The following is a 14,197-nucleotide window of genomic DNA, read 5'->3' on the forward strand; positions in this document are numbered from 1 at the left end:
TTGTTAGTTTTGTATACAATAGTGAATTTATACGAAAATGGCATCGAATTGGGAAGAATTTTACTCTTCTCACTTGCCTCCGGCAGATTTTGAAGATAATAGAACGTTATTAAAAGAGTTTTGTGAAAGACATAATAAATTCGGACATAAAATAGTGCTGGTTACGGTTAGTAAATGAATCCCTTTAGTATTTAACTCAGTTTTTTTATGGATTGTAAATATTGATTTTTCATTAGTAATTAATTATTATCCTTTGTATATTCAAAAATCAAATGCACATCCGTGTGGATTATTTTAATTAATTTAAATCAAAGTATATTTTTATTTATTTTAAATCCCCCCTTAGCATTTTATTCCGAGGATTTTCCTAGCATCAAACCAGTTTCGACAATCCAGATATATCCCTACTAATACTAAATATGCCGCAAAGTGTGGTATGGGCCCTTGTCGGACTTTGCCATCGCATGGTGATTTTTGCCGAATATGAAGCGAACAAGTTTTAAATATTTGCACGGTGTGCCTCAAGCTGACGCGAGATTTCGAGCAAAACTTTTCGAAAACATTTTCAAAAAGGTTTACCTAAATCTTTGCATAAATTTCTATCGCTTTCGTAACAGCATTTTTTAAAGTGAACTACTGATTGCTGAAGTATCATTACTAAATGATGTAATTATGTACACATGATTAATTCTGAACTTTTTCTAGAAGTTCAAAGTATCAATATTAAAATAGAAAAATGACCAATGCATAAACTTAAGTGATGTTTCTTATTGTTGCCATAGTAGAATAATATTAATAAATAGAAATTCATATACCTTATGTTTCAAAAATGTTTGAGTACTTATCTCTAATGTATTAGCATATTAATGATTTTTATTAATTTTTTTGTACTATCATTTCATTTCAACAAAAATGGAGGACCACTTTGAGAAGAAAATGTGGAAGTACACTTAACTCCTGTTTTACAAGAAAGATACGTTTGCAATACCGTATAAAAATAGTATACTAAAAAAATAATGGTGGATAAGGCTTCCTTGTCCAAAAATCAATTTCAGCGTATTTTGTGTTGATTTACGTCTTGCATACCTAATAAAATAACACACTTAAAACTGCTCAGGTTGAGATGAGCTGGACATGAACAAAGAATGCCTGATGCGCGAGTAACTAAAAGAGTCATGACTGGTCATTCAGGGGGTAAAAGAAGGACAACCTAGACTGAGGTGGGAGGATGAAGTAAAAAAAGATACAGCACAGCTTCTATACGTTGCAAATCGGAAAGTGGCTGCTGAGGATAGGCGGAGTTGGAGGCAAAAGTTGAAGGAGGACAAGGCTTGATTTTGGCCGTAGCCCCATCGAAGAAGAATGCCTAATAAAATATAATATTTTTTTAAGATAATAAACATATTGCATTTGAAAAAGCTGAGTGGAAGACTCATCTACCAGTGTATGTTATTACAATACTCTTGTGACATAAGACTTATTATTAATACAAAATATTAGAAAATAAATACCTCAATTCTGGTGGTATATTTATGTACCACTTTGTTCTAGGTGTCCTATAAACGGTCGAATCAAATGCAGCGTATTTCGATCATCTGTTACGGGAAGGTTATCAGTCTTAGACTGCAGGCGCCAGTCCAGGAACTATGAAAGGCATTTTAAGGTCTAAACAGGTGTGCAACTGGCATTGCTCTGATGCAGGCAATTTAGAATTTTGCGTGAGTTCCTAACCTATGAATTAATCGTGCCCCCTGGCGCGTTGCGGTCATCCAATCTGACACATCCCGACCGCAGGTTTCGGCTAAGCCGAAGTTTTGGCCAATTTTCGGCCGATACCGAAACCGTGGCGGAAACTCATTTTACTGGCCGAAACCAAAACTTGGGTAGGTCACTAGGTGAAGGATATTGAATCTACCCAAATCTACCGCTTTATACCTAAAACAGGCATCATCAAATTCATTTTTTTGGACTGATTACCTTACCTTCCATGTAACAAAAATGATCTAGATATACTGCAATTGGAGTTCCAATGTAATACCCTATTCACCATCAGGTGTGGATAAGAAAATAAGGATGAAGATTATAAATGTACTGCAGGCTTATTCTGTCATAATTTTATTTCCTAAGTTCGTTTGTTCATCATATCGCTAGCCCAAAGCAACAGTGATATATCTTTGAAGAATATATTCTCAGATAATCAGACTTTGAGGTCTGCAAAAGGTCTGACTGAATTAAAATTATTAAACTAAATTTTATATACTGTATTTTCCCATAGGTTAGCTATCTAAATTCAGTATTTTACTATTTGAAAACATTTATTTATTTAATTTATTGACATATCTGCATGCGTATTTCTAAATCGGAAATTTCAGGTTTATCTCACTGTTGCTTTGGGCTAACGATATATCCATCTTACTCTAACGCAATCAGAATCGTGTTTCGCTCTCGTCACATCTCATACGATACGAATGAATTTACGAAACAAACTAGTTTCAGAATAAGGCCACAGTTCAATCGTTTATAAATAATAATAATCATATAATTTTTACCCAGTATTGCAAAATATAACTTCATTATTTAAAAAACAAGAGGGATATAAATATCAGGTCTTATATTTTATGTAGACTCATGTGACATAGTAGCCACACAAGAGTAAATTGGAATAATATAATCCGACAGTCTGGCGGGACCACTGTTCCTTTGGAGCACAACACGGTCAGGTTTGTGGACAACTTCAGCGCGGGCACGCGGGGCTCGGCTTCCGCCGAGTACTTTCTGGACCACGGCTACGCGGTCATCTTCATGTACCGCCAGAAGTCCCTGGAGCCCTTCGTCCGCCACTTCACCGGCCAGAGGTTCATGGACATGCTGGACATACAGGAGAGGGGACCCAACACCACTATCAACGGTAATTTGATGCGGTCAGCTCAGAAGTGACTCAAGGATGAAGACCTTTGTATTTTATGAACTTTTTTAAAATTAAAAAACTCCGTTTTGTCACATAGTTTTTTCCATTGTGACACACCACATACTAAAGAACATATCTTTCGGAGCTAAAATAAAATAAACGCAAACAAATTACGTGAAATATAGATTTTACAGTTTTTTTTTGTTCAGATAGTGATACAAAATTGTTTTTTATGCCATAGTTTTTTTTAAAAATTATATATGCCTACACTTTATATTACGTTGTATCCCAACTCAACACAGGGCTTTTGGTCTCGTTGAATTTGGGATACGTCACTATTTTATTAAATATGTATTGGGTGTTAACGTAAGTTGTGTCTTTTTTTTCCAAATGAAGAGAACACAACAGAAAAGAATTACAACAGATGAGTCAATAATTCACAGCATCTTCACTGTACACTGTGCAAATTCCCTCAATTTAACACTAACAGAAGGGGTGTCAAATATGCTCGCTTATGTCTACTTGAAATTCCATTTTGAAGGCTTGTTATCAAATAAAATAATACACAGGTAACATAAAAGCAAACATATTGTAGAGTAGAAAATTTTCTTTTAAATGACAGACCATTTTGTTTCACTTTTGATGCTCACTTTTAAATTTGGAAAAAAATTGCAATTTATTTATTATATTGAAAAGTTTGTAGAACTTCTTTTCATATCATCAAATAAATCAAAACACATTAAAAAGTACGAAATGTTATGTACTTAAAAACAGGACTTATGATAGTGTTTTGCTACAGTGTCAACAGTTACCATATGAATACACTCGTACTTTTTAATTAGTTTTTTTTATAGGTTAAGGCAACCAGGATGATTTGTTCCATATAGTGTGCATTTAACAATTTAAATAAAAAAGCAAAAATATTTCAGTTTGAAAGTTGATATCATTCAAAACAATAAATTTGGATAAGTGCAAAATTATTTCTGGGGATAAGACTGACAAGACATGGGATGAATTTAGGGAAGGTGAAGGTTTAGAATAGAGTAGAAAGGATATGCATCCCAAATAAGGCAGCCAAACAACGCGTGATCTATGCATTCTTCATCAAGCCTGCACTCACACTGAGCACTGTCCACAATCTTGATTTTAAACAAACGTTTATTCACAATACAGTAGCCGATCCTCAGTTTGATAATATTGGAGACAATTATTTTAGACAATTTGTGGGCATGATACCAGGGAGAGGGGTCGGATGGAATTTTGTATCAAATATGCTCGTACTTGAAGGGTTAATAAATGGTACTGCTCACACCATTACCAGTTTATTCACAGAGCTATGTATGTTAGGGTGGGCCGATTTTTTTTTCCGAATTTCGAAATGAAAGGGGTCTAAAAAGATGCCTTTTGGATTACTCGGAATGCAAAAATTTTATTTTTTTACATTACATTTTTTTTTTTTTGCACCACAACAGGCCAGGAGGCCTAATTACAGTGGTGAATTACATCACAGAGCACCCAGGCTTGAGAAAAATCACATTTTAATTTTTGTGTTCTCACCGGGAATCGAACCCGGAACCTTCCGTGCGTGAATCAAGCGTTTTGACCACTACACCACGGAGGCCGCCATTTTGAATATTTGATACTACTTTTGGCCCTCAACCAGAGCTTGAAGTTTTCGAAAAAGTCAATTTATTGCGCTAAACCGGCTGTCATTTCGTATTTAAGTAAGTAAATTACTCCAATTAAATTTTATAATGTGCATTAAGTCTTATTAAATAAGCATCTAAAGGCGTGAGTTGCACTTTGTTTTGTAATAAATGTGTAGCATAGTTTTATTGAGCCATTGTTTTCATCAATATTAGCCGTGCGCTCAACGGTGTCAGTTCCGCAGAGTGTAAACTTTTTGCATTTCGGTAGTTTTAAAACATGTTCGAATTTGTAATAACAAAATGTTCAAAAAGTTATAAACTTCAAACCTCGGTGAGGGCTAAAAGTAGTATGGAATATTTTTTTAAATAATTTCTATGTTCAATGTGATCCAAAATGCAACTTTTTAGACCCTTTTCACTTTGATGTCTAAAAAAATAAAAAAACTTCATTCAACATCGGTCCACTCTAATGTACGTGGCTAAACTTTGAATACGATTATCTCAGTTCCACGTGTTTGTCGGTTACGTTTACTTCTGCGCTGACCGCCTTATTTTAACAATGGTTTTTTTCATTAATGTGTCAACTTAAACAAGCTTTTAAACTTCGGTATGCCATATTACTGAAGTGCCCCCACTGCATATTCGTAAACACCCAAAAGGGTTTGGGAAGTTTTGGAATCCACCCGAAGTGGCTTCGTAAATAGCAGATGTGTTGGATGGAGATATCTGACGCGTTACCCACCCCATTAATAACCTGAACAAACCAAATTATTTTATAAGACATTTATGGTGTAGCCGAGATACTAAAATGTTTGTGTTGAGTGACATTAGCAGGCGTTACTCGGGGGCAATCCCAAACAGTAGACGTATTTTCAAGTGATACTGAAGGATCCCAAATGGATAACGCATCTATCTTGTTTTCTTTGTTTTATAACGTTTTGACAGCGCCCACTTTTGGCTGAATTCAGCCATATGAATCTCACTCACATCAATAAAGGTTTCAGCTTTTCACAAAAGTTAACTGATGGAAAAGTTGAGGAAATGTAGGTTTTTAAAAATGGAATGGACTTAACCCAGCCAATGACTGATCATAAACTCTGTTAATGCCTAAACTTCTGTATTCCCTTCCCAAAAATGTTTTCTCTCTCCCAATGTAAGTCTTCAATGAGGAAGTTCAGTGGTTTTTACAAATACGTATTTGTTAATAGACTATCAAACTAAACAAGAATAAATGTAAAAATCATGTATTGTATTATCATCACTATGATTTTTTGAAGTTTTGTCAAATTGAAATCCCACCACCACATCACAAATTCAAGTTTTCGAGTTCCTGACATTTAAAAGTAGAACCCCGTAGTCGTCAAAACACAGTAAACGTAGAAAAACATGGCTAACCGGAAACCGGAAATCAATCACGATGCCTCTCTTGTGACGATTCAAAATAGTTACTTTTTCCAATTTTAATTTTTCTCGTGTAAGAAACCATTTTTATATCCAATTTTCCTTAGTACTGGACTTACTCATTGATTAGTGGTGGCTTTTCTCTGGCAGTGAAACCGGACTGCGTAGACGTGGTGGCTCCCATACTGTCGCGCTACAAGACGGCACAGGCGGCCGGCAAGCTGCTGTACGTAGTGTTCACCAGTGTGGCGGACTACCTGTGGCTGCTGCGGGCCGCCTGCGAGTGCCTGGCCGGCCTGGGCCCTCGCGCCCTGCTGTACCTGGCCGCCGCCGTGTCCGACTTCTACATTCCCAGCAGTCAGATGGTCAGTATAGCTACATATGCTAAACTAAATAGTACACTCCTCGAAAGGACCGCCCGCTGACTGTGCTCTAGAGCCCGCTTTGTCTGCTGTAAGGTCTGAGAGGAGAGGGATTTGGTACGGGATTGTACCTACTATTGATAATAGTATTCTGCGAGATCAATTGTATTTATTTGTTTATTTATTAATGGACATTGTCCATTTATACAATTTATAGAGTTTTAATACTACAATATAAGAATAGTTAAAAAAATAAATAAAAAAGAATAGAAGCATTGACAAACATAAGGGACATCGAGACAAGATCTGAACTATTTATTTAGTGCTCGTTTAAATCGTTGTAAACTTAAACCAAAAAGTCCAGATCTTGTCTCGAGTTAACAATATGACAAGACGGGTGATTGGAGAATTAAGGCCATAGTTTATTCTATGCTAATCGATGAACAGTACTTCATTGTTTCTCAACCTACGAGTCAGAATATGGAATTTTACATGTCCAAGTAATGATGGCCCATCGATTATATTATTTAGTATGCCGAACATACATACGGAGTCAATATTAGTTGTACGTTTTTGTAGATTAGAAATATTTAACATTGACTCTACATCAGTGTATATGTTATGAGTTATGACGAATAGAAAATTTGCGAGAGTTCGATAGGGCTATTTTAGGATCTGTGTAAGGGTTTTGCAAGTGTTGTCTTCATAATTTTATGTACTTATGTCATAGGTTCTCAAACTAATTTCACCCTCCGCCCACTTTAAGAATGAAAAATTTTCTAGGGACACCTAAAATTTTAAAACTTACCATCTGTTCCGCATCTTAAAAACAGGTATCATCACATTCCATGTATTGCAATTTTAATTTTTAAACGTGCCATACCCTATTTCTGAGTTCAAACTTACATTTTAAAGATGCCTCTTTAATAAGAATAATTAAAACGTCTACTTAATCATATTTAGATTTTTTTTACTGAAATTAAAATGAAGCATTTTGAAGGACAAAATATTATAAGGCTGCTTGTCTGTAATCCAATAATATTGATAGGATGCCTTGAGGTTGGGTTAATTTATTCTTCATTGTCCTGCTCTATGTTGAGCATCATGTTCTCCAGGGATGTCAGACACTAATACACTGTGACACGCCTCCATTTCTCCCAGTCCTGGGCCATTCTGAGGGCAACATTTAATGAGGATCCCGTTAATATATTGTAACTACTGACTGAAATATATTGTGTTTTTTCAGCCAACACACAAAATCCAGTCTGGACAGGGTGCTCCGGTGATCCAATTACAACTGGTTCCCAAGATGCTGTCTCCATTAGTGAATGTATGGGTTCCTAGAGCCTATGTTGTGTCCTTTAAACTAGAGACAGATGAAAACCTGCTCATTGCAAAGTCCAGAGAATCTCTCAACAAGTATAAACACAAAGTAAGTCCGTAAGCCCTAAGTGTTTTTATAAGAAGTGTTTAAGTGCCCAAGACGCTTGACTCGCGCACGGAAGGTTCCGGGTTTGATTCCCGGTGAGAACACAAAAATTAAATGTGATTTTTCTCAAGCCTGGATGTTCTGTGATGTAATTCACCACTGTAATTGAGCCTCCTGGCCTGTTGTGGTGCAAAAATAAAATACATAGTAAAGTACAACATCAATGTGAAATAGAATCAAAACCAAAATGCCTGCTTGTGTTAGAAAGCATGTAAAAACCTTTCGGATAAAAATTGTCAAAAGGATTGTGTAACTTTTCATTGGTAAATATTTGTTCATGAGTGATTAACAAAGCTTAAAATAACTAATATTCTCAAGTATGAGTGGTTTTCCCGTTTTAAAAGAGGTGAAATGTCAATTGATGACCAACCCCGCTCAAGACGTTATTTTTGTTGATGATAATAATGTTTAAATTTGCCAAATCATCCCGGTAAACCGACGACAGATCACCAGAGAAATCGTAGAGCTATGTGAAGTGACTTGGAGGACAATTTTAAGTGAAGATTTGGGGTTGACAAGGATGACTGCCAAATTCTCTTTCATGCAGCCCTCTTTGTATATCAATTTTGTCCAAAAAAGTATGCACGCTGTGCTCCACTCCCCCTATTCACCCAATCTGGGCCTCTGCGTCTTCTTCTTATTCCATTGAATAAAAAAACACAAGAATAAAATACAAATATTTCTGGAAGCTGAACTTTTGAAGCTACGAAAAATCTATTGCCAGCAACGTCTGAAATATGTTTCTATGCGCCAACATTACCTAAAAATTTTAATAGATCTAGTCACAGATTGAATAGTTTACTTGAAATCCCTTATTATAAATCCAGACTAGGGCGAAGACACTCATTTTTCATAGCTCCAAATCAATGCATTTCATAAGGACAATATGATAGAAATTAACTGTTTAAATTTTACTTGAAATTATGGATAAAAAAAGCAGATTAATTTTTTTTTTTTTAATGAATAGCATATACTTTTATTTTTATTTTTTTACGTCCAGTAGCCTTTATTGAAATTTAAAATAAAATGTATACCCACACACAGGCCGTGCCTTTGTGGGTTTTTTTCTTTGTGTTTATGTAATAGTATATTTTGTACTTGTAACTTACGTATACCTATTGTAAAATGTTGCTTAGGTAAAGAAAAAACAACGGAGGCGCTGTCAAGCATCACAGAAAAGAAATTTCATAAATGTTTCCAACGGTGGAATAAAATATTTGACAAGAGCATTAACTCCAATGAAGAGTACTTAAAAGGCCTTTTTGAAAAATAATTAATTATTATAAAAAAATAATTATATTGATCTGATTTCTTTTGAGTTTTTCTTCTCGTACTTACTTCAAAGTCTTTTTGTGAAATTTGTACGGAATATTTTTGTTTCTTCTGTGAATATCTTAACAATAATTTCCGAGTAATCCTCTCCTAAGCTTGAAGCTCATAATAATAACATCCACTGAATCAACTTCCTCTGTAAAGTATGGCTTCCAGGGAGTTCATTATTACTCAGACCACCCATAATGCTTTAATACTCTTTAGTTATTGCTTATTTTGTCATAATTCTTTCAAATAGTTATCAATGTAAGTACTGCTGACAGAAGGTTTTTTCCCCCTAATATGCTCAACTAGTGTGTCGCAGTGTTGCAATTAATTATGTATTATGTTTTATATTAGTGTCCGAGCGGATAAAAAGAATACAGATCTGTATATGAAATAGAACCAGAATTTTTGATTTGATGGCGAGAAATCATGTGAGAGACAAGTCCATCTTGTAATATAAAGATTGGAGTGTTTGCCTACTATGTTTGAGATCCCGGAATCAGTTGCATAGTAATATTTTACTGTCTTTTTTTTAAATATTCGAGTTACAGTATTATTGACCTTGCTTATAATGTACGAGGCTTATATTTCAAGTGAATTTGGTTTTCTGTATATCTTTATTTGAATGGTGTTGGAAAATACTGATTTTCATCTGTAAACTTTTGTAGAAACTTCTTTGCATTTCCTTAACCCAATCATGACAAAGGTTTTCTTTCTAATTTCATTCTGAAATTTTAGAAAATGGTTGTTAAGAAGTAACAAAATGACCTTTTTTTTTCAAAATTCTAAAATTTAGTTTCCCCATCCCCTAGGAGCCTCTAGAAAAAACCATTCCATTTTGAACCAAAACCAAAACCATTTTGTATATAGAATGCTTTTTTGAACTAAATATTTTTTTGTAACGTTTTTACTTAAATAGTTCATAAAACAGGGCTTTTTGAAGAAAAAACGAGTAAATTGCTACGGGCCTTACTTACAAACCTGGTGTAAAGCTATGCCTAGGCATAGTGGTAGAAATTTCTACTGCTCATTGAGACTAGAAATAACTTTTAACCTTTTAACTGCATGAATATAATAATACTAGACAACTCAATATGCCGGATAGAATGCTAATGATTTTTTGAGTTCCGTGTGGAACTCTCGTCATGAATGGGTTAATGAAGAGAAAACCACAGAAAACTCATTCTAGCAAATAGACTAACTATTGATAGACACCAACAGGCCTTCCATTTCACTTGAAGAGATCACGGTTTTTTGTATCCTGTTATGATTGATTGACCTTATTACCTGTGCTATTCTAACCATTTAAGATACTGCATCTTGTGATAAGTAATTGTGACTTATTACGGAATGGATGCGCATGATCCTCACCAACGCATCTGCGCCCTGCCTCTAGGTTATGTCTTTCGAAGCTGAAAGGGGGGCAATGCATCTATTATAAGTGGGAAACATGTTAAGGGGTTTCACCATCACATGGACAGCTGTTGATCTCGGAAAATTTAAAACGGTGCAAGTAGCTCGTAAACCCTCTATTTATGTGAGTTCAAAGCTCATTCGCTCTTTTTCCTGATATCAAAAATATATGGAAAGAACGTTTTTGTTACCTGTCTTGTGGTTTCATTCAAATAATGTTTGTTGCAGAGTCCGGCTTCTAATTTTTCTTTTAGCAAAACTAAAAGAAAACTTGGCGAAATCAGGAGCTGTCCTTTTAAGTGTAGCCTCTCGAGTCTTTTCATCCATTTTTTTGTTACCTAAGATTTCAGGACGTCCTCTTACCCATCCAGTACTTCAATGGCTTGGATCTTAAAGGGCAATGTCATAACTCCCAATATTACAGGACAATAATTTTTCTGCCATTTTCGGCGCTATAATGAATGGTTTGATTTGTTTGAAATCAATATTAAAAAGAAAATATTACTTCATATCTACATATGTGTATATAAAATAGTACAATCATCCCTTTACAAAATGTTCTAAAGAAAAAAATTATATCTATTAGTCCTTTTAAGCCACAAATTTTATTGACTGACTTAACATTATCATCTTACCTTCATGTAACGAAGGATCGAGGTACGCTGCATTTGGTGTACCAATCAGGTACAGATAAGAGTGTGACGATGATGTATCATTCCAGTTGGTGATAGCAAATATCCTGCAGACACGGCGACACAAGGTGGTGTTTGTTTCACTGGACCAGAGTCACGACATTGTGCTCACTCGAGAGGAGGTTCATGCAGGGATGGAGATTGAAGCTTCCATCGTCAGCAACGTGGTGAAGAAACATGACGAGCATGCCAAGCAAGCCGGCGCCCAGCTTCGCTGAGACCAGCTGCCTTGCCTGCCGCCCGCCGCGACTGGCAAGAGAATATTCCTAATAGATAAGTAGACTCTATTACACTTGCAGGACATGCATTCCATATAGGCATTTGACCCTTCATTAGGCACAGGTGAAATCTCTATGCCACGCAGTTTTTATCTTTGATTTATGTTTTAAAATATCGTAATAATATATAAATACCATTTTACATTACACAATACTCCTCATTTGATTTTTTCAACAAGAAATATATATTTGCTTTCTATGACCTGCCGTCGCTTATGTCGTCGTATTGGCATTTATTTTTGAAAATATGTTCCAATACTGTCTTTGAAAGGAATTTCTCAGCAACTATCTTAAATTTCATATAATTGGTAATTTTCAACATAATTTATATAATATGTCTATGTGGAAAAAAATACCTATAATAATGTTATTACCAAGAAGTATTTGCACTCTTATGTTCCCAAATATTTCGATTTTGGAGCCATTTTCAGCAAAGAGGAACTTCAGCCCTACAGGCAATTGGATACAAAAAGTATTCTCTTGTGTACAGTAAAAATTAGAGCATTAAATTGTACAGCAAAGTTTCTTGAAAATGTACGAAAAAAATAATAATAAATATTTTATTAAAAACAAACTACTTTGAACGACGTCACTAGTTCATATGAATCAACCAATGATAAAAGAGTTGTGGTAGATTTCCGGTTTACGGTAACGGACCAATCAGAAGAACTGACTGAGACGACGCGCAGTATTTTTCAAAAATATAAAACTTTAAAAAATCATGGCGCTAATAATACGATACATAATTTCTTAGTGGCTTAGTTTCACAATCTACTAACAAATAAAAAATATAAAAAATCACCGAGCTTCCTCATTGTAAATAGCTCACTATTAATGGGAATCAAATGGGTGTAGAGGAGGGTGTATACAAACGAGGTACCTCGGGCCTCTGATTTGTGAGTCTCCGATACTACAACGGAACCACAACACCATTTATGTTCAACATTCTTTTCCCTCTCTCTCAAACAATTTAAACTTTGTCTGAGACGATATCTCTTTGCAAAGCCAGAAAAACTCAAAACTATCATCCCAAATCAATATTGTAAATATTCAGAATTCTCGTTTGTCACAATAAATCATTATAAGATAAAAAAACTGTGTTTTCACCTGAATAGCGGTCTAAGCCTCCGTAAGGACTCGCATGTTAGAATGCAAATGATGCAGGTCGGATTAAGCAGTGCCTACTGCCTACCCTACTTGATTATCAGAATAGTATTAGAATATTTCGAAGTCATCGATGAATTTCATTTCCAGAAGGCTTTGTGACAATCAAGTAGGGAAAGCCGTTTTTAATGCCTGTATGGAGTGTACGCCTCTGTACTCGAGCATATCAGGGTGATAGATTGTGTTCCTCGTGTCTTTTTGACTTCAAATGTACATAGTGAAGAAACAAAATTTAACCCTTTTAATCCCAGCCTATTTTGCATAAAATGTGCGAAAAATCTTTTACGACATGAAAGTTATACTATATTTTTTACATCAGATAATACCTATTGAGTTAGGTATGCAAGTTTACATAGTAACATTTCCTTTAAATTCCCAATGTTATGCCGGCTACAGCTGTCAAAAACTTGTCTCTCATTTGAGAAATGGCGGTATGGTAAAATGGCGTCAGTACAATAGACTTTGGTAGTGAAAAGAGGGCTATAGTCTACCTGAAACTGAAGTAATTATATGGTAGGAGATATTGTGTCCCTATAAATATAGTCCGCAACAAAAGTGTCCCAGTATGTTAGTCAAATAAGATTTACTTCAAACTAACAACTACGGTCTAATCGGAAGCGAAATATTAAAAAAAAAAAAAAAATTATGATATTTAAAATTCACATGTACGAGGTTAGGCTGAAAACTAATGCACACATGCTCGTAGAACGCAAATGAAATAACCATCAGAAACGCGCCAGGTGGCATGTGGAAGTATTATTCCCCCTCTATAAGCGTGCGCAGGTTTGAAGGCATTGTGTCCATCCAGTGTATTTTGAGAAACGGAAGTGTGGAGACATGTTCTAGTGCTATGTCAATGCAAGTTAAACAGCGTGCTGTTATCGAATTTTTTACTGCTGAAAAAGTGATTCCTACTGAGATTCATCGTCATTTAGAGGCTGTTTGTTGTGATGATGCTGTTAATAGGTCTACTGTAAATCAATGGGAAAATATCATGGTTGGCCGCCTGGAAAAGCCATAATTGTTGAAGAAACACGCAGCGGACATCCAATCACTGCCATTGGCGATAAACAGCATATTCAAAATAACCGGCGAATCACTTGAAAGCGTATCGCAAATCATATTAGGAATATCCAAGGAACTTCAATTTTGAACAATTGGGATACTGTCAAATCTGTGCATGATGGATACCAAGCTGTCTCATAGATGAGAACCAACAGCTTCTACTGTAGAGGCTCTGCGAAACCTCAAATTTGAACCGATTCCGTACCCTCCTTACTCTTGCACTTTGAGATTTTTTTTTTCCTCAAGAGAGACCTCAAGGGTAATCATTACACCTTGGATGATGAGGTCAAGGCAGCTATCAAGTCCTGGATTCCTGAAAAGTCAGAGAAATGTGTGAGGCTTAACGATGACTATGCTGAAAAATAAATATATGGTTTTGAAGCTTAAGAATTGTACTTTAATGTACTTTCTGCCCGATCTTGCTATTTTTTTTGTTCATGTTACTACTAGCATGTGTGC

The 14,197-nt window shown here is 35.5% G+C and overlaps 1 protein-coding gene across 1 annotated transcript; it reads left to right on the plus strand.

The window, feature by feature from the left end:
* Ppcs (phosphopantothenoylcysteine synthetase) lies at positions 1 to 12,042 on the plus strand. Its single transcript, XM_088243717.1, has 5 exons — positions 1 to 166; positions 2,680 to 2,908; positions 6,109 to 6,323; positions 7,567 to 7,752; positions 11,261 to 12,042. Exons 1-5 carry the CDS (start codon positions 38 to 40, stop codon positions 11,447 to 11,449), a joined length of 948 nt encoding a protein of 315 aa, XP_088099843.1. The 5' UTR covers positions 1 to 37; the 3' UTR covers positions 11,450 to 12,042.
* Positions 12,043 to 14,197: the final 2,155 nt, after the last annotated feature.

Source organism: Micrasema longulum, unplaced genomic scaffold, assembly GCF_059751315.1.
Source record: "Micrasema longulum isolate JH-2025_06_02 unplaced genomic scaffold, ASM5975131v1 h1tg000226l, whole genome shotgun sequence".
Taxonomy (NCBI): Eukaryota; Metazoa; Arthropoda; class Insecta; order Trichoptera; family Brachycentridae; genus Micrasema; species Micrasema longulum.